Here is a 21,785-nt window from a genome sequence, read left to right as displayed (position 1 = left end):
TGTGTGTGTTGTGAGTGTATGTATATAGAACATGAGTCTGAGTGTTTCAGGGGGTGAGTTTTGTTTCTAAACCTATCTCTTTTTTTATGACCAATACTTCTGCCAGTTTTTAAAAAAGCTTATATCAAGAGAGAATTTTTCCATTGTATGTGTGCCATTTGTATTCTGACCAGACAATGAAGAAAGGAACTGAGATTATTGTTGTGTTGTGTGGTAAGGAAGGGAGGTAATTGTTGTGTTGTGTGGTAAGGAAGGGAGGTAATTGTTGTTGTGTTGTGTGGTAAGGAAGGGAGGTAATTGTTGTTGTGTTGTGTGGCAAGGAAGGGAGGTAATTGTTGTTGTGTTGTGTGGTAAGGAAGGGAGGTAATTGTTGTTGTGTTGTGTGGCAAGGAAGGGAGATGATTGTTGTTGTGTTGTGTGGCAAGGAAGGGAGGTGATTGTTGTTGTGTTGTGTGGCAAGGAAGGGAGATGATTGTTGTTGTGTGTGTTGTGTGGCAAGGAAGGGAGATGATTGTTGTGTTGTGTGGCAAAGAAGGGAGGTAATTGTTGTTGTGTTTTGTGGTAAGGAAGGGAGATGATTGTGGTGGTGGTGTGGTGTGGTAAGGACGGGAGATGATTGTGGTGGTGGTGTTGTGTGGTACAGGTTTGGTTTCCTGGGCACCATCACAGCCTATGGAGCCGGCAGTGGCAGCAGTCACCAGCACGTCAAGGCGGGGCCCGGCACCATCTATATCCATGACAACACGCTGCTGGGCGGGGCTTCCAGCCACACGCTCCTGGTGAAGGGCAGTCTGACGGATGGCAGTCAGCCACAGACCCGAACTCAGGTCACGGGAACGGAGTCGGTGGACTTCCACTACAACACTGTCAACATTACGGGTGAGACTGTTGGGCTGTGGTTTGATTGATGTTGTGCTGCTGCTGTACCATTCCCCCCCCCTACACCCCCCCCCCCCCCCTCTTCCAGTCCACTCCTCTGTCTCCCCATCTCCTGTCAACCTCAACATGTGTACATGTATTTGATTTGATTGGAAACTTATACATTCTTGCCCGGACACCAAGCTCAAAGCGCTTTACAAACACGAGGCCATTTGCACAACAGGCTGCCTACCTAGGTAGAGCCGACTGACAGCTGCCACTGGGTGCTCATCATTCGTTTTCCTGTGTCATTCAGTCAGATTTCAGGCATGCATAGATACACAGACAGACATGTATTTTTGTATTTATATTTCTTTTTATCACAACAGATTTCTCTGTGTGAAATTCGGGCTGCTCTCCCCAGGTTTATCGTCTCATCCGAATGACTAGCATCCAGACCACCACTCAAGGTCTAGTGGAGGGGGAGAAAATATCGGCGGCTGAGCCGTGATTTGAACCAGCATGCTCAGATTCTCTTGCTTCTAGGTCATCGTTCCACTTATATCTATATATCTATATGTAACTCTTGGAACATGTGTATTATGACATTGTCAGCATTACTTTGACAATAAGGTTTGATTGATAAATATCGTTGAGACCGCCATTGAGACATAAGGGGTGTGGTTTGCAAGTGACATTGTCAACCTTGCGACTGAGAAAGGCTCATGACCACAGCACCTGGCTTGTAAAAGATTGTATTTCTGGTCAGACATGGTGGGCAGTCTGAGTTCTGTCCTTTTCTTTGTTGTTTTAGATTGGGGGTGACAATGGAAATGGGGTTTTTTTACTTTCTTTTTTAAAAATTTATTCATTAAAATTTTTTGAGAATGAAAATGTTAAACTCCTTTGTGTTTTCCATGATGTTAAAAATGTAAGGTTGGCTGTGTTTAATTAATTTTAATGAAGTGGATCAGTCTATTTTATACATTTAAACCTTTTTTCTACACACACATATCAGTCATTTTCAAAATGTACACTGGCACACACTATGATTAAGAATGGATTATAGTTATCTGCATAGATTTCAATGATTGCTTTGCCCTCAGTGTGAGAAGGGGCGTAGTCACTGCGAGGTTTGCCTAACGGAAAGTGACCGTGCCCAGGGTATGCCCACGCGGAGTTTGGAGCGGCTGCAGACAGCAGAGAGTTGCGAGTGAACAAACTGCACGGAGACAAGACGGGCTGGCTGCACGTGCGACCCTCACAGCGACTCCGCGCGCAGATCACCGAGGGCCTGCAGGGGTCGCTGTTCACCACGGTCAACCTCAACGTCTCCCACAATGCCACGCTGCACGTGCCGCTCAACCTGACGGTGGACGGGACGGCCTTGGTGCTGGGGGGCGTGGTGACCTTCAACAACCTGGTGTTGGAGGAGGATGCCCTGGTGCAGCTGAAGACCACCTCTCAGACGGCGTCGTTTGAGCGGGGTGTGTACCGACCCACCAGTGACCCTGGCTGCTACCTCCTGGGGCTGCTTGTCCTGAAGAACGGAGCGAGGTTCCAGCCCGAGGCTGACCTGTGCCTGTCTGTGGGGCTGTTTGAGATGAAGCGCTACGTGACCCTGAGGGCCGAGAACATCAAGGTCAAGGCCGGCGCCGTGCTGCTGCAGAGAGAGGCCCGCCTGGACGTCAGCGGTCAGAGTTCGGGTCTCCACATCCCCCCCACCGCCAACGCTTCCCGCAGCAATGGGGGAGCGCACGCTTCGGAAGGAGGGGTGGGTTCGGGTCAGGATGTGGGCGTGGCGGCCACACCTTTCGGGTCCATCTACCTGCCAGGCAGCCCGGGCGGCTTCAGTGGGGGAGGGGTTGGTGGAGGGGGGGTGATCCTGGTGGAGGCAGACGACGTGGAGATGGACGGGGTTCTGGATGCCAGCGGAGGAAGCTCCACGGGGTCAGGGGGTGGGGGCGCTGGCGGCAGCGTCCTGGTCAAAGTGCGCGACATGCTGAAGGGTTTTGGCAAGGTGAAGGCCACTGGGGGCAACTCGGTGGGCACTGACTCTGGAGCAGGTAGTGGAGGGCGCATCGCTGTGTACACAGGTGAGGGGAGCGTGGCTTGTGCATGCGTGGTGTCTGGTCTGTGTGTTTGTCCTGGTTTAGTGTGCATGTATTGTGTATGTGTGAATGTGTGTCTTCATGTTTTACATTTATTTGCTTATTTATCATCATTGTTGTCTTATTTATTTATTTATTTTATTATTATTATTACTACTACCTTTTTTATATTATAATTATAATTATTATTTATTTATTTATTTATGTAAGCTTATCTATTATTTATTCACCTTTTTTTTTCTCAAGGCCTGACTAAGCGCGTTGGGTTACGCTGCTGGTCAGGCATCTGCTTGGCAGATGTGGTGTAGCGTATATGGATTTGTCCGAACGCAGTGACGCTTCCTTGAGCTACTGAAACTGAAACTATTGTGCATGGAGAGAGTTGCCACTCTTTATTACTTGTTTCTTTATATATCATTCTTTATGTCAGACTATGGAGACCGAGAGAGAGAGAGAGAAAGACAGTGAGAATTAGAGACTAATGGATTTTTTGACTGATTGTTGACAATCAAGGATGAAGCATCATGGCCATATTTTGATTTTAGAATAGGTCTTTTTCACACATGTTTTCATAATCATCTCCAGATTGCACACACACACACACACACACACACACACACACACACAAAATGATCCACACACAAAAAAGTAGTTAAAAGAATTTCTAGAAAGAATCATTCATTGGCAAATAAAATGGTAGACCAGGTAGTCAGTATTCATCAGTTTTACAGGTAATCTGGGTACTAAAGTCATTTGTAAAAAAAAAAATGTGTACTTTAGATTTGGAGAGAGTACTTCCGTTTATTTCTGTGTGTGAAACGCTTATTTTCAAGGTCAGGTCATGGCTTCTGGCACAACCTGCAGACTTCTATGGGCAAGGTCTTCACAACAACATAAAGCAATGGGAGAAGTGTGTCACCATTAGTGGACCTAGGCCCAACACTCGGCTTATATCACAGATTGACATAAGTTTACATTTGGGCCAACAGCAAAGTGAGAGCTGTATTATCAATGGTTTCTCCAGTCAATGGGAAACCATTTACAGCTTAGTCTTTTGTGAAGGACTATGACTCTCAAACTAGGAGGCAAAATTGCACTGGCTCTTAGTGCTGCAGCCTTGTGGGCTAGTTGGCCTTTGGTAACCATCCCAACGCCGACTGTCCTAAAACCCTCTTGGCCGAGAGAGTGGGGATGTAACTTGGGCAAGACACTCTCCACTATAATCAAATTCTAGCCCAAGTAGTCGGAACAGCAGTTGCCTCCTCTGCTGTTCTGATGGTCATGGTCGGACACGAGTGACTATCATATATAGGTAGAGAAAGACTAGTAACCGTGCCAAGCTTCTTTCCTCTCAGTCCCTGGGAAGTGGTTCAGGGGAACTCTTTAAATGAACATCCCTGGTCATTTCAGGTCACAGGGTGTAAGCACGGAGAGGGTTACTGTTTCAGGTCACAGGGTGTAAGTACGGAGAGGGTTACTGTTTCAGGTCACAGGGTGTAAGCACGGAGAGGGTTACTGTTTCAGGTCGCAGGGTGTAAGTACGGAGAGGGTTACTGTTTCAGGTCGCAGGGTGTAAGTACGGAGAGGGTTACTGTTTCAGGTCGCAGGGTGTAAGCACGGAGAGGGTTACTGTTTCAGGTCGCAGGGTGTAAGCACGGAGAGGGTTACTGTTTCAGGTCGCAGGGTGTAAGTACGGAGAGGGTTACTGTTTCAGGTCGCAGTCTGTACAGCGGTGACTACAGCACCCACGGGGGAGTGGTCACCTCGTCCTCTGCCTCCAACCTGGCTGGAGGCCCTGGGTCTGTCTACATCAGGACTGGGGACAACGAGGATGACTACCTGGAAAGTCTGACTGTGGACAACACAGGGGGGCAACAGGTAAGGGGAGACAACAGGGAAGGGGGTGGGGGGGACAGGTAAAGGGGCTGGGGGGGGACAGGTAAGGGGAGACAGCACAGGGGGGCAACAGGTAAGGGGAGACAACAGGGAAGGGGGGGGGACAGGTAAAGGGGCTGGGGGAAACAGGGAAGGGGAGACAACAGGGAAGGGGCAACAGGTAAGGGGAGACAACAGGGAAGGGGGGGCAACAGGTAAGGGGAGACAACAGGGAAGGGGGGGGGACAGGGAAGGGGAGACAGCACAGGGGGGCAACAGGTAAGGGGGGACAACAGGTAAGGGGAGACAGCACAGGGGGGCAACAGGTAAGGGGGGACAACAGGGAAGGGGGGACAACAGGTAAGGGGAGACAGCACAGGGGGGCAACAGGTAAGGGGGGACAACAGGGAAGGGAGGGAAGGGGGGGGGACAGGTAAGGGGAGACAGCACAGGGGGGCAACAGGTAAGGGGAGACAGCACAGGGGGACAACAGGTAAGGGGAGACAGCACAGGGGGGCAACAGGTAAGGGGAGACAGCACAGGGGGGCAACAGGTAAGGGGAGACAGCACAGGGGGGCAACAGGTAAGGGGAGACAACAGGTAAGGGGAGACAGCACAGGGGGGCAACAGGTAAGGGGGGACAACAGGTAAGGGGAGACAGCACAGGGGGGCAACAGGTAAGGGGAGACAGCACAGGGGGGCAACAGGTAAGGGGGGACAACAGGTAAGGGGAGACAGCACAGGGGGGCAACAGGTAAGGGGAGACAACAGGTAAGGGGAGACAGCACAGGGGGACAACAGGTAAGGGGAGACAGCACAGGGGGGCAACAGGTAAGGGGGGACAACAGGTAAGGGGAGACAGCACAGGGGGGCAACAGGTAAGGGGAGACAGCACAGGGGGGCAACAGGTAAGGGGAGACAGCACAGGGGGGCAACAGGTAAGGGGAGACAGCACAGGGGGGCAACAGGTAAGGGGAGACAACAGGTAAGGGGAGACAGCACAGGGGGGCAACAGGTAAGGGGAGACAACAGGTAAGGGGAGACAGCACAGGGGGGCAACAGGTAAGGGGAGACAACAGGTAAGGAGAGACAGCACAGGGGGGCAACAGGTAAGGGGAGACAACAGGTAAGGAGAGACAGCACAGGGGGGCAACAGGTAAGGGGAGACAACAGGTAAGGGGAGACAACAGGTAAGGGGAGACAACAGGTAAGGAGAGACAGCACAGGGGGGCAACAGGTAAGGGGAGACAACAGGTAAGGGGGGACAACAGGTAAGGGGAGACAGCACAGGGGGGCAACAGGTAAGGGGAGACAACAGGTAAGGAGAGACAGCACAGGGGGGCAACAGGTAAGGGGAGACAACAGGTAAGGGGAGACAACAGGTAAGGGGAGACAACAGGTAAGGAGAGACAGCACAGGGGGGCATGGGGACAGCACAGGGGGGCAACAGGTAAGGGGAGACAGCACAGGGGGGACAACAGGTAAGGGGGGACAACAGGTAAGGGGAGACAGCACAGGGGGGCAACAGGGAAGGGGAGACAACAGGTAAGGGGAGACAACAGGTAAGGGGAGACAACAGGTAAGGGGGGACAACAGGTAAGGAGTGGGGGGACAGGGAAGGGGGGGCAACGGGGAAGGGGGACAACAAGTAAAGGGGGGGAGGGGGGGCAACGAGGAAGGGGGGCAGGGCAACAGGGAATGGGGGGCAACGAGTATAATTATTATGATGCTGTTCGATTTGTTGTGAAATATTTGAGCTGTGGTTTATGAGGATCTTTCATTTTGAATAATGATAATATTATTATTGTTTCTAAAAAATTACAAGATATTTGCAAAAGTGTAATACATGTGCGAGTATTCTCTGTTGGTTTTTATTATTTTTTTATCAGGTGTTCTACCTGGCATTGAACGAGAGCAGCAATGACCTTGCCTTTGACATAGTGACCTTGAAGGATTTTGCCAAGCTTCAGCTGAGTGCCGACAGTCGTCAGAAAACTCTGAACATCCGCAAGGTGAACGGCGATGGGACAGGTCTGCTTCGCATGCAGTCAGGCCACAAAGGAACATTGGAGCGGTACCGCTATGCCAACCTGACTCACTCCAAGCTGGAGATCAACCTGGAGCTGCACAACGGTGGAGAGTTCATCCTGTCGCAGACGGTGACCATTCTGGGCCTGGCCCACACAGCGTTGGACCTGAACGGAGTCCTGCGTGGTGTGATCAACATGATCATCGGCCCCAAGCGACGGGCACGGATCGGGGAGTTTGCGCAGATCGTTCCCTTCCAGGCCACGGACCTCAGTCTGCAGGCCAAGGTCACTTTTGGAACGCTGCAGCTTGACCCAGGAAGTAGCGTGGACTACGACCCCAACACTGGTGCTGAAATGTTGGTAGGGGAGATAAGTCTCAAGTTTGATTCCACTCTGAGTGCAGATTACATGAACCTGTCCTGCTCCTTGCTTGACCTTGAACTTGAAGCTGTGCTGTCGAGTGCGGCAGTGCACCGACAGAGCTCCGACTCCATTGACATCATGGACGGTTCAGTGTCGTGCGCGGCCGGTGGGGTGAGGTGTGCGGGGGCGGGGCACGGTGGCCAAGGGGGCTCTGGGTCTGGAGGTTCGGACACAGGACATCACTACAACTCCATCTTCCGACCCAACAAGGCAGGGAGCAAGGCCAACCCCACGGGCGGAGGGCGGGGAGGAGGGTGGATGCTGCTCAAAGTGGGAAGCGTCCTTATCAATGATGGAGACATCTCCGTCAATGGCAGCTCCAGCACGTACGGTGGTGGCAGTGGAGGCAGCATTCTGATTGAGGCCTACTCCATTGATGGATATGGAACGATGTCCTCTGTTGGGGGTGCTGGGAAAGGTATTTTCAGCTTCTGTGATTTCAGTCTGTGTTTGTTTCCTTCTGTCTCTATCATGTCTCTTTGTGTGTGTGTGTGTGTGCATTCATTTCTGTTTATACTTTCAATGTAATTGTTATGCACAGTAAACAGAAAAGTGCAGTCCAGGAAGAGAAAGCAGCACATGGGCAGGAAAACGTCCAGTTGTTACTCTTCTTCACTTCACAGCCTCGGCAAGCTTCCGTATTTGTATTTCTTTTTATCACAACAGATTTCTCTGTGTGAAATTCAGGCTGCTCTCCCCAAGGAGAGCACGTTGCTACACTACAGCGCCACCCATTTCTTTGTATTTTTTCCTGTGTGCAGTTTTATTTGTTTTTCCAGTCGAAGTGGATTTTCCTACAGCATTTTGCCAGGAACAGCCCTTTTGTTGCCGTGGGTTCTTTTATGTGCGCTATGTGCATGCTGCACATGGGACCTTGGTTTATCGTCTCATCCGAATGACTAGCGTCCAGACCACCACTCAAGGTCTAGCGGAGGGAGAGAAAATATCGGCGGCTGAGCCGTGGTTCGAACCAGCGCGCTTAGATTCTCTCGCTTCCTTGGCGGACGCATTACCTCCAGGCCATATGGAAAAAAAAGCAGAAAATATAGTGCTGTCCCTCCAAACTCCATGTGGACACATCCAGAAATACTGTAGAAATTCGTTTGCTTTCTTTGTGGTTGATGTATACGTGAGAATATGAAAAGTGTTTTGATACCGAGCAATGCGCAGGCACAGGGCTCAGTGAGCTGAGGTATTTGTTATCGTTTATTCCATATAGAAGTTTGTAAACTGCAGCACAGTGACAGCTAACATTTCTTCCTCGTCTTGAGAGTCAATTTCTGATTGTCAGGTTCCAGTGGATCTGGTGCAGCAGGTAGAATCGCTCTTCACCTCAACACAGAAAACACCTTCTTTGGTTCTTACCTGGCCTTCAGCGAACCGGCAGATTCCTATGCCAACACAGGTGCTGCAGGCACCGTCTACCTGAAAGACGTCTTCAAAGGTTTTGATCGGCACAGACTGTTCATCAACAACCGCGGGGGCCCCATCAACCGCTACGCTGCTGTGGAGGAGGGGAATAGCGTCACCAGCTTCGAGTTTGATGACATGGAGGTGCTGCGTCAAGCCTCTCTGCACTTTGTGACGGCAGTGCCCACCAGCGTTGACGTGCGGGTATTGCGCGGCGACAGAACGGGACTGATTCACCTGCATGACCAGCAGACCTTGACGGCGGAGTATGAAGAGTCACGCCTGAAAGCCTTCACCACAGGTATGAACTTCATCATCGACGAAGGCGCAGAGATCATCCTGCCAGCGTACACTTACATCTACGGTGACCACGCCCATGCTGTGCGTTGGTTGGGACAGCTGACAGGAGTGTCCCTCTTTGTGATTGGTCAGGACAAGTCAGTGTATGTTGGAGCTCAAGCTTACACCGCCTACCTCCAGAATGGCACCTACCTGTATATTGACTCACCTGGTAACATCACCTTTGGAACTTTAGACCTGAGAGGAAGCACTTCGATGGAATTTGGCCCAGACGTCGCAATGCGTGCAGAAATCGGTTACGTTGACGTCCGATACCAAGCAGCCGTGTACGCAGAAAGCATCCATCTGAAAGCCAGTCGGATCAACATCGAAGCTGGAGCTACAATGACTGTGGCAGCCGTGAACAGATTGCTGGATGTGTTGGACAGTGTGGAAGGTCAAGGTCAGACGGTGACCTCCTCATGCTGCGGGTCAGGAGCAGGACATGCCAGTGTGGGTGGCGGTCACTACAGCAGTGACAACACGGTCATCACTGCAGGGGGGTCCTACTCGGGCAGTCTGAGAGCCCCAGGACAGCGGGGAAGCCGAGGGGGGGACAGCGGCTCCAGCAGGGGAGGGCGGGGAGGGGGCATCATCCACCTGGTGGTGGGAGGCAGAACCTTCATCGATGGCCAGCTTCTGGCAGACGCTGCCCCCGGCACCAGTTCCTCAGGAGGAGGGAGTGGGGGCAGTGTGTGGATCCGAACCAGCGTGTTTGAGGGCTACGGAACCGTGTCGGCCCAGGGGGGCTCCGGTGTGGCTGGTGGCTCCGGGGGCCGAGTGGCCGTCTACACGAAAGCAGCCAACCATTTCAGCGGCCGCTTGACGGCCAAGGGAGGCCAGGGAACAGGGCCGTACCTGTCCAGTGGAGGGCCGGGGTCTGTTTACGTGGAGGAAACTCGCTACAGCTTCCCCTACAGGAAACTGTACCTGGACAACTCACGGCAGCACTGGGACCAGTACTACACGCTGGACGAAGCTGGCTCAGACCTCTACCACTTCCATGAGCTGCACCTCCTCAACAGTGCTTCCTTGCAGCTGGTCGCTGGGCGACAGCAGGCGCTCACTGTCATCAAGGTGTTTGGCGATCGCTCAGGTCGCATCCATCTCCATGCCAACCACACGGCCCGGATCGAAGAGAGTCAGGTGGTCACCAAGACGCCCATCAACCTGTGGATAGACCACCAGTCACGCATCTACCTCTCTCCCCTCGTCTACATCCTGGGAGAGGGACAGGTGGCACTCAAGTGGGAAGGGGAGATCATCGGGGTGAGACACCTGAGGATAGTGCCAGGGCGGAACATTGAGTTTGGCAGCCGTGCCCAGACCAGTTCTGTGGATGACGGGGTCTACAACCCTGGTGAGCCGGGCTGGTTCCGGTTTGGTAGCTTTGAGCTGGGAGCCGGAGCAAGCATTGGTCTGCCTCCACCACAAGGACTGCGTTTGACTGTGGGCTTTCTGGTGAGTCAGTGCCACTGGCACCGTGTGAGTGTGGCTTTGCTTGTTGCTTGGAAAGTTTGATAACTCTGGCTTAGATGAGGAAGTGGGAGTGTGAGAGAGAGAAAAGTATGATGATTTCTCTTAATTTGATCAGAATTTGGCAGTAAGAATGTTAAAACAAAACAAAAAAAATTCTTCAAAACAACATCGTGCTAGAATTTTTGGAGAACGTATTTGAGAGAAAGATTGTATAGATTCATTGCTTATAACTGTGGGTTTAATTATGGTCAAGAACCCATTTACCCTCAAGCTGTTTCATGAGTGGTGCATGCTGGGTAGTTTAGTTTTCATGAATGACAGAACTCAGCCGTGGTGGTGGGGTCTTGAGCCCTTCATGCGTTGTCCTTCAGCCCTTGCTTATGTTGGCATTCACTGTGTGAGTCTGTACAAATGACCTGTATGTGAGTGTGAGTCTGTACAAATGATGACCTGTATGTGAGTGTGAGTCAGTACAAATGATGACCTGTATGTGAGTGTGAGTCTGTACAAATGGTGACCTGTATGTGAGTGCGAGTCTGTACAAATGATGACCTGTATGTGAGTGTGAGTCTGTACAAATGACCTGTACATATGTGAGTGTGAGTCTGTACAAATGATGACCTGTATGTGAGTGTGAGTCTGTACAAATGATGACCTGTATGTGAGTGTGAGTCTGTACAAATGGTGACCTGTATGTGAGTGTGAGTCTGTACAAATGACCTGTATTTGAGTGTGAGTCTGTACAAATGATGACCTGTATGTGAGTGTGAGTCTGTACAAATGATGACCTGTATGTGACTGAAATTTCCACTGTAGACTATATGGCTTCCCCAAATAACCCTCTGCCTTTGGCAAGCAAAGGGTTCGAAAATGGAAAAGTGATGGTTTATACACCTGTTGCCAGTGCATTAGGTCTTGTGTAGGCGGTATGATGGTTTATACACCTGTTGCCAGTGTATTAGGTCTTGTGTTCAAGTCTCTCTGACTTTCACCCAGGTCAGGGGTTTGAATCTTGGCAAGTCCAGCCAGGGTGAGGAACTGTTGGTGCACATTGTCTGTTTGTAAAAACAGAGTCAGAACTGTTGCTGGACATTGTCTGTTTGTAAAAACAGTGTCAGAACTGTTGGTGGACATTGTTTGTAAAAACAGTGTCAGAACTGTTGCTGGACATTGTCTGTTTGTAAAAACAGTCAGAACTGTTGCTGGACATTGTCTGTTTGTAAAAACAGAGTCAGAACTGTTGCTGGACATTGTCTGTTTGTAAAAACAGAGTCAGAACTGTTGCTGGACATTGTCTGTTTGTAAAAACAGAGTCAGAACTGTTGCTGGACATTGTCTGTTTGTAAAAACAGAGTCAGAACTGTTGGTGCACATTGTCTGTTTGTAAAAACAGTGTCAGAACTGTTGCTGGACATTGTTTGTAAAAACAGAGTCAGAACTGTTGCTGGACATTGTTTGTAAAAACAGAGTCAGAACTGTTGCTGGACATTGTCTGTTTGTAAAAACAGAGTCAGAACTGTTGCTGGACATTGTTTGTAAAAACAGAGTCAGAACTGTTGCTGGACATTGTCTGTTTGTAAAAACAGCCTCAGAACTGTTGCTGGACATTGTCTGTTTGTAAAAACAGAGTCAGAACTGTTGCTGGACATTGTTTGTAAAAACAGTCAGAACTGTTGCTGGACATTGTCTGTTTGTAAAAACAGAGTCAGAACTGTTGCTGGACATTGTTTGTAAAAACAGAGTCAGAACTGTTGCTGGACATTGTTTGTAAAAACAGTGTCAGAACTGTTGGTGCACATTGTCTGTTTGTAAAAACAGAGTCAGAACTGTTGCTGGACATTGTTTGTAAAAACAGAGTCAGAACTGTTGCTGGACATTGTCTGTTTGTAAAAACAGAGTCAGAATTGTTGCTGGACATTGTTTGTAAAAACAGAGTCAGAACTGTTGGTGCACATTGTCTGTTTGTAAAAACAGTGTCAGAACTGTTGCTGGACATTGTCTGTTTGTAAAAACAGAGTCAGAATTGTTGCTGGACATTGTTTGTAAAAACAGAGTCAGAACTGTTGCTGGACATTGTTTGTAAAAACAGAGTCAGAACTGTTGCTGGACATTGTTTGTAAAAACAGAGTCAGAACTGTTGCTGGACATTGTCTGTTTGTAAAAACAGAGTCAGAACTGTTGCTGGACATTGTCTGTTTGTAAAAACAGAGTCAGAACTGTTGCTGGACATTGTCTGTTTGTAAAAACAGAGTCAGAACTGTTGCTGGACATTGTTTGTAAAAACAGAGTCAGAACTGTTGCTGGACATTGTTTGTAAAAACAGAGTCAGAACTGTTGCTGGACATTGTCTGTTTGTAAAAACAGAGTCAGAACTGTTGCTGGACATTGTCTGTTTGTAAAAACAGAGTCAGAACTGTTGCTGGACATTGTCTGTTTGTAAAAACAGAGTCAGAACTGTTGCTGGACATTGTTTGTAAAAACAGAGTCAGAACTGTTGCTGGACATTGTCTGTTTTCAAAAACAGAGTCAGAACTGTTGCTGGACATTGTCTGTTTGTAAAAACAGAGTCAGAATTGTTGCTGGACATTGTCTGTTTGTAAAAAAGTCAGAACTGTTGCTGGACATTGTCTGTTTGTAAAAACAGAGTCAGAACTGTTGCTGGACATTGTCTGTTTGTAAAAACAGTGTCAGAACTGTTGCTGGACATTGTCTGTTTGTAAAAAAGTCAGAACTGTTGCTGGACATTGTCTGTTTGTAAAAACAGTGTCAGAACTGTTGCTGGACATTGTCTGTTTGTAAAAACAGTGTCAGAACTGTTGCTGGACATTGTCTGTTTGTAAAAACAGAGTCAGAACTGTTGGTGGACATTGTCTGTTTGTAAAAACAGTCAGAACTGTTGCTGGACATTGTCTGTTTGTAAAAAAGTCAGAACTGTTGCTGGACATTGTCTGTTTGCAAAAACAGAGTCAGAACTGTTGCTGGACATTGTCTGTTTGTAAAAACAGTCAGAACTGTTGGTGGACATTGTCTGTTTGCAAAAACAGAGTCCTCTTCCTGTACATTTAGTGGTTGACAGTCACAAATATTTACCTATGTCATTTACAAAATCTGCAGTTTCATCTGCTTCCATTAGAAATGTCTTATATGATAATCAACATGGGTTTGAAATAGTTCAGAGTTTAATTTGGAGCCCAGTTGGCTCTTTGTTTAATTCTACTGGTTGACTAGTTATTTTATTTTATTTATATTCTTTTTTCTTTTCTTTTCTTTTTTTCTTTTTTTTAAAATGCTAATTGAGGAGCGAGGACCAGGGAAAGTAGTGATGACTTAAGGCATGGGTGGGGTGGGGGAGATGATAGATTTTCGTCTGAAATCACAAATGTGGATAGATGTTAAGCAAAAGAACGAACAAAGTCACAAATAGTTCATCTGTGTTCTTTCTTTCTTTTGCGTTCACTCGTATGCACACGAGTGGGCTTTTACGTGTATGACCGTTTTTACCCCGCCATGTAGGCAGCCATACTCCGTTTTCAGGGGTGTGCATGCTGGGTATGTTCTTGTTTCCATAACCCACTGAACGCTGACATGGATTACAGGATCTTTAACGTGCGTATTTGATCTTCTGCTTGCATATACACACAAAGGGGGTTCAGGCACTAGCAGGTCTGCACATATGTTGACCTGGGAGATCGTAAAAATCTCCACCCTTTATCCACCAGGCACCGTCACCGTGATTCGAACCCGGGACCCTCAGATTGACAGTCCAACGCTTTAACCACTCGGCTATTGCGCCCGTCATCTGTGTTCAAATAAGCCGTGTTGTATTTTTTTAGACGTTCCCATGGGAGTGTGGTGGTGAAGTATTGTTTGATGACGTTGCACAGGACATCAAGTATGGAGCCAGCTTCACAGCCACCCAGATGACCATTGAAGCCTCCAACTTCTTCCTGGAGCCGCAGGCACGCATGGTCTGTTCCGCCATGGCCTCCGCAGGTCAAGGTCATCCGTCTCAAAATGGCGTCGGTGCTGCTCATTCCGCTGCTGGTGGAGGTGGGTTTGTGTGTTGATTCTTCAGCATTGATAATACATTGTTAATACTTCAGTGTTGATGATACATTGTTGATGATACAGTATTGATAATACATTGTTGGTAATACTGCGTCGATAATACATTGTTGATTTTTCAGGATTGATAATACATTATTGATGATACAGCATTGGTAATACAGTGTTGATTATGCATTGTTAATACAGCGTTGATGATACGTTGTTGATACTTCAGCATTGATAATACATTGTTGATTCTTCAGCATTGATGATACATTGTTGATAATACAGCATTGATATTACATACAGCATTGATAATACATTGTTGATAATACATTGTTTATGATACAGCATTGATAATGCATTGTTGATAATATGGCATTGATAATACGTTCTTTTTAATATAGCATTGATAATGCATTGTTGATACTTCAACCCTGATAATCCATTGTTGATACTACAGCATTGATAATACAGTGTTGGTGATACATTGTTGATATTACAGCATTGATAATACATTGTCGATAATACAGCGTTGATAATACATTGTCGATGATACAGCATTGATAATACATTGTCAATGATACAGCGTTGATAATACATTGTCAGTGATACAGCATTGATAATACATTGTCGATGATACAGCGTTGACAATACATTGTCGATGATACAGCCTTGACAGTACTTTGTCGATGATACAGCGTTGACGATACTTTATCGGTGATACTGTCAGTCACCATAGGAGGAAATCCGACAGCTGCCACACACGACGTATGTTTTGTGAACCTTGCAGAGAACCCCAGTCAGGTCGGCAACAGCCAGACGTACGGGTCTCTGTACGAGCCCCGTGATGCGGGCAGTGAGGGTGGAGGGGCCGGAGGAGGACGGGGAGGGGGCACCATGCGAGTGACCGTGGGTTCGATCCTTCAGCTAGACGGCAGCATGCTGGTGGACGGGGGTGATGGCAGTGGTGGTGGTGGTGGGGGAAGCGGTGGCTCTGTGTTTGTCACTGTTGGTGAGTTCATGTCTTTTGTTTTCCCCGAACAGCTCTAAGGCGTCGGTTCAGGAGGCGTTGTGGCAGAGTCTGATAGGCGGTGGACTTGTGATCCAGTGTTCATCGGTGTTCAGGGTTCGAGGCCCTGTTTCAGCATGGTGCTGTGTCCTTGGGAAAGGCACTGTACTCCGATTTTTCTTACTGCACACGTGTATGAAATGGGTACCTGACTTGGGTCGGGGAAGGTTAAAACAATGAAATGAGAGGACCTTTCTGTGCACAACCCTAGACACAGTGGATATGAGTTCACTGCCTTTCTGTGCACAGCCCTGGACACAGTGGATATGAGTTCACTGCCTTTCTGTACACAGCCCTGGACACAGTGGATATGAATTCACTGCCTTTCTGTACACAGCCCTGGACACAGTGGATATGAGTTCACTGCCTTTCTGTACACAGCCCTGGACACAGTGGATATGAGTTCACTGCCTTTCTGTACACAACCATAGACACAGTGGATATGAGTTCACTGCCTTTCTGTACACAACCCTAGACACAGTGGATATGAGTTCACTGCCTTTCTGTACACAACCCTAGACACAGTGGATATGAGTTCACTGCCTTTCTGTACACAGCCCTAGACACAGTGGATATGAGTTCACTGCCTTTCTGTACACAACCATAGACACAGTGGATATGAGTTCACTGCCTTTCTGTACACAGCCCTGGACACAGTGGATATGAGTTCACTGCCTTTCTGTACACAGCCCTGGACACAGTGGATATGAGTTCACTGCCTTTCTGTATACAACCCTGGACACAGTGGATATGAGTTCACTGCCTTTCTGTATACAACCCTGGACACAGTGGATATGCTCCAATGGCTGAAAAAGCAATGGGACCTTTGACTCTTTTTTTTACCTCGAAGGCATCAGTAATCGGAAAATTAATTTGTCCAAACCAAACCTATCCTTCAAGCTTTTCTTTCGTATAGTATAGATATGGCAAAATAATCAGCTGATGTCCAAATCTTATGAATAAGTTGTGATTTAGTTGTGTCTGTATCACTTTTATGAATGGGTGGTGTTTGAATCATCATGATGAAGGGCTGGGTGTCTAAAACTTGTAATGTGTTATGTCTTGATCATCCTTATGAATGAATGCATGTCTGTATCAGCTGATGGATGGACAATTAACTAGTGACAGGAAGACACCTGGTCAGCATCTTTTGTTGGTTTTTTTTGTGTTTTTTTGCTTGATCTTATATGTCCCTGTGGAGGTGTCTGGGTATGGGTCAGGCCTGGGTGGATTGTGTTGTCTGTGGTCTGTTGACATGGGTAGATTGTGTTGTCTGTTGACATGGGTAGATTGTGTTGTCTGTGGTCTGTTGACATGGGTAGATTGTGTGGTCTGTTGACATGGGTAGATTGTGTGGTCTGTTGACATGGGTAGATTGTGTTGTCTGTTGTCTGTTGACATGGGTAGATTGTGTTGTCTGTTGACATGGGTAGAGTGTGTGGTCTGTTGACATGGGTAGATTGTGTTGTCTGTGGTCTGTTGACATGGGTAGATTGTGTTGTCTGTGGTCTGTTGACATGGGTAGATTGTGTTGTCTGTGGTCTGTTGACATGGGTAGATTGTGTTGTCTGTGGTCTGTTGACATGGGTAGATTGTGTTGTCTGTTGTCTGTTGACATGGGTAGATTGTGTGGTCTGTTGACATGGGTAGATTGTGTGGTCTGTTGACATGGGTAGATTGTGTGGTCTGTGGTCTGTTGACATGGGTAGATTGTGTGGTCTGTTGACATGGGTAGATTGTGTGGTCTGTGGTCTGTTGACATGGATAGATTGTGTGGTCTGTTGACATGGGTAGATTGTGTGGTCTGTTGTCTGTTGACATGGATAGATTGTGTGGTCTGTTGACATGGGTAGATTGTGTGGTCTGTTGTCTGTTGACATGGGTAGATTGTGTGGTCTGTTGACATGGGTAGATTGTGTGGTCTGTGGTCTGTTGACATGGGTAGATTGTGTGGTCTGTTGACATGGGTAGATTGTGTGGTCTGTTGATACTGACAGGATGGCAAAACAAACATGGCTGTGTATGGATGTGAAGAATCTGTATTGATCTCACAGATACCCCCTGCAGTTTAGTATAATGATGTACAGAGGACTCAGAATCTTCATTTACATGCATAAATATACACAATTTGCACACATGCTCATGAGCATGCACACTGACACACACTCAAGCACACACGCACACACTCATGCTACACACACACACACACACACACACACACACACACACACACACACACACACACACACACACACACACTGCTTAACACACTAAACTATGTGTGCAGAATATTTGTTTTTCTCAAGTTAGCCGTCTATTGTCACAATATGTCAATGATCTGGTGTGCACTTGTGTGTCAATGAACAGGTGATTTCCGTGGTCATGGACTGATCAGCTCAGTCGGGGGCAAAGGTCACGGTAACAGTGGCGGTGGCAGTGGCGGTCGAATTGCAGTGCATGCTGGGTACTCCAGTGATTACCTCGGCAGAACTCAAGCTCACGGCAGTCCTGGTAAGAAACTGACGTGGATCATTGCTTTGGGGAATCGTTAGCTGTGTGTGTTTTGCATTCATTTGTATTTGTATTTGTATTTCTTTTTATCACAACAGATTTCTCTGTGTGAAATTCAGGCTGCTCTCCCCAGGGAGAGTGTGTCGCTATACTACAGCGCCACCCATTTTTTTGTATTTTTTCCTGCGTGCAGTTTTATTTGTTTTTCCTGTTGACGTGGAGTTTTCTACAGAATTTTGCCAGGAACAACCCTTTTGTTGCTATGGGTTCTTTTACGTGCGCTAAGTGCGTGCTGCACACGGGACCTCGGTTTATCGTCTCATCCGAATGACTAGCGTCCAGACCACCACTCAAGGTCTAGTGGAGGGGAGAAAATATCGGCGGCTGAGCCGTGAATTGAACCAGATTCTCTCGCATCCTAGGCGGACGCGTTACCTCTAGGCCATCACTCTGTAAATCCTCCATCCAGTGAACGTAACACCCAACAAAACTCCACCGTGGAGCTGCAGAAAGTAAGACTGGCCATTTTCCATGGCATGAAGAGTTTGGACACCACAGTCATTTGAAATGAAGCAGACCGTACTTCCATGTTGTTTACACAATGTGGATACTGATTGCTCTGTGTATCTATCTTTTGCTTTTGTCTGGCTTTGGGGCTCACAAGGACACAGTCCTTGTTTCTCTTTTGATGAACCTCAGCATGTTTGTACTTTCGCCAGTGAAAGATTGGGGATATTCAATAGCAGCGCTTATGTGTATGGGGACAGAACCGATGGTAATTATAGTATTAGAAATTGTAACAGTCACGAGTTAACTGGTATTGTATCGCAGCGTGAGAGTCTGTTGTCACAGCATGAGTGTACTTGTGCTGTCACAACATGAGTTGATTGTCACTTCATGACTTATTATGTGTTGCGTCACAACATGAGTTAACCTGTGCAGTCATGTCATGGGTTAACCTGAACTGTGACAACATAACCTGTATTGTGTCACACAATATGAACTTTCACAGAATGACAGCCTGTATTGCATCATGACATGGGTTAACCTGAACTGTCCCAAAATAAATTAACCTGAACTATCCCAACCTGACAACCTGTTTTGTGTCTTAACCAGAGCTGTCCGAAAATGACCTAACCTGAACTGTCCCAACATGACTTAACCTGAACTGTCCCACATGACAACCTGAACTATCCCATGACTTGACCTGAACTATCCCGCATGGCAAACTGAACTATCCCGTGTCTTAACCTGATCTGTCCCTTTATGACTTAACCTGTACAGTACCCTCATGACTTAACCTGAACTGTCTAACATGACAACCTGAACTGTCCCAAAATTTAACCTGAAATGTCCTAACATGACCTAACCTGAACAGTCCCGTGACCTAACCCGAACCATCCCGTGACCTTACCTGAACGGTCCCTTGCCCTAACCTGAACCATCCCATGACCTAACCTGAACCGTCCCGTGACCTAACCTGAACCGTCCCATGACCTAACCTGAACCGTCCCATGACCTAACCTGAACCGTCCCGTGACCTAACCTGAACCGTCCCATGACCTAACCTGAACCGTCCCAAGTTAAGTGTCACACGGTGAGTTAACCTGCCTGTCCACGCTCAATGCCCCCAGGTACAGGTGGCGGAGACATGGGAGGCCCGGGGACAGTGTTCTTCGAGGAGCGCCTGTCCAGGACGGAGTGGCAGAGTCGTCTGTACATTGACGGCCGGGGCCTGCAGGTCCCCAAACCTGTGGTGGTGTGGGAGGTCAACCCGAGGGTCGCGCGCGAAAACCTGACCATTGTGGACGACAACGGAGCACCTGTGCACTTTGATCACCTGATGCTGAACAACAAGGTGGGTACTGGTCACTGTGATCACCTGATGCTGAACAACAAGGTGGGTACTGGTCACTGTGATCACCTGATGCTGAACAACAAGGTGGGTACTGGTCACTGTGATCACCTGATGCTGAACAACAAGGTGGATACTGGTCACTGTGATCACCTGATGCTGAACAACAAGGTGGGTACTGGTCACTGTGATCACCTGATGCTGAACAAGGTGGGTACTGGTCACTGTGATCACCTGATGCTGAACAACAAGGTGGGTACTGGTCACTGTGATCACCTGATGCTGAACAACAAGGTGGGTACTGGTCACTGTGATCACCTGATGCTGAACAACAAGGTGGGTACTGGTCACTGTGATCACCTGATGCTGAACAACAAGGTGGATACTGGTCACTGTGATCACCTGATGCTGAACAAGGTGGGTACTGGTCACTGTGATCACCTGATGCTGAACAACAACGTGGGTACAGGTCACTTTGATCACCTGATGTTGAACAACAAGGTGGGTACTGGTCACTGTGATCACCTGATGCTGAACAAAGTGGGTACTGGTCACTGTGATCACCTGATGCTGAACAACAAGGTGGGTACTGGTCACTGTGATCACCTGATGCTGAACAACAAGGTGGATACTGGTCACTGTGATCACCTGATGCTGAACAACAAGGTGGATACTGGTCACTGTGATCACCTGATGCTGAACAAGGTGGGTACTGGTCACTGTGATCACCTGATGCTGAACAACAACGTGGGTACAGGTCACTTTGATCACCTGATGTTGAACAACAAGGTGGGTACTGGTCACTGTGATCACCTGATGCTGAACAAGGTGGGTACTGGTCACTGTGATCACCTGATGCTGAACAACAAGGTGGGTACTGGTCACTGTGATCACCTGATGCTGAACAACAAAGTGGGTACTGGTCACTGTGATCACCTGATGCTGAACAACAAGGTGGGTACTGGTCACTGTGATCACCTGATGCTGAACAACAAAGTGGGTACTGGTCATGTGCCCATCCTGCTGGTCTGTTGTGGGATGGAGGTGTTCACAGTCACACCTGGACATTAACAGGAGGAATGTGAATACGCATGAGCGGAGCATCACGACGGAGTCCGGTCCACAGAATACTAAACAGGCAGAAGGGACATTCCTTCTTCGCGCGATCGGAAAACGCGTTCCAGTTGGCCAAGGCGTCCGCCATCTTTTTTACCCTGTAACTCGTGAGAGGCGGCGTCGCACACACACACACACACGCCTTATGTCGGAGTCATTGGAAAGTCGCTTTCCAAGTTTCGTTTTACCACACACTGATTTTGAGTGTACCATCTGTTTCTTTCTTTCTATGTGCTTCTGACCAGATAAATTCGGCTGTGCACATACGTAACTGAATCAGAGTTCGCTAGATTGCGCCGATCGACTGATTGCGCGAAACACTAACAGGCGGAGTTTGCAAGGAAAGAGGAGGGGTGGGGATGGTGTCCGCGTTGTTTCTGCAGTTCATTACATTTACCCTATAACACCCGTAAAGAAGCTGAATATGACTGAGTCTATTCATCACTGGTCCAAAGTATTTTAGGCCTACTGGCAAACTCTAGCCTGTGATTACATTGTCAGTCACTTCAGATGACTCTGTGTGCATGTTTGTAACGCGAGTGAGATTGTGAGTGTATGTATACGTGTTTGGATAACATTCCTCTTCAGCATTAAAAACATACAAGGACACATTTTTTCATTATAACAGCAAAACCCCTTATAGGCGGTCACTGTATGAG

The 21,785-nt window shown here is 48.0% G+C and overlaps 1 protein-coding gene across 1 annotated transcript in view; it reads left to right on the top strand.

The window, feature by feature from the left end:
* Positions 1–21,785, top strand: part of LOC143291065 (uncharacterized) — a 265,716-nt gene that overhangs the window by 143,376 nt on the left and 100,555 nt on the right. The window contains 9 exon segments of the mRNA XM_076600654.1: positions 644–879; positions 2,022–2,954; positions 4,684–4,847; positions 6,734–7,715; positions 8,589–10,507; positions 14,410–14,575; positions 15,366–15,587; positions 18,012–18,155; positions 19,790–20,013. Coding sequence (XP_076456769.1) covers positions 644–879; positions 2,022–2,954; positions 4,684–4,847; positions 6,734–7,715; positions 8,589–10,507; positions 14,410–14,575; positions 15,366–15,587; positions 18,012–18,155; positions 19,790–20,013 — 4,990 coding nt within the window.

This window comes from Babylonia areolata, chromosome 16, assembly GCF_041734735.1.
Source record: "Babylonia areolata isolate BAREFJ2019XMU chromosome 16, ASM4173473v1, whole genome shotgun sequence".
Taxonomy (NCBI): Eukaryota; Metazoa; Mollusca; class Gastropoda; order Neogastropoda; family Buccinidae; genus Babylonia; species Babylonia areolata.
This window is presented reverse-complemented; position numbering and strand designations above follow the sequence as displayed.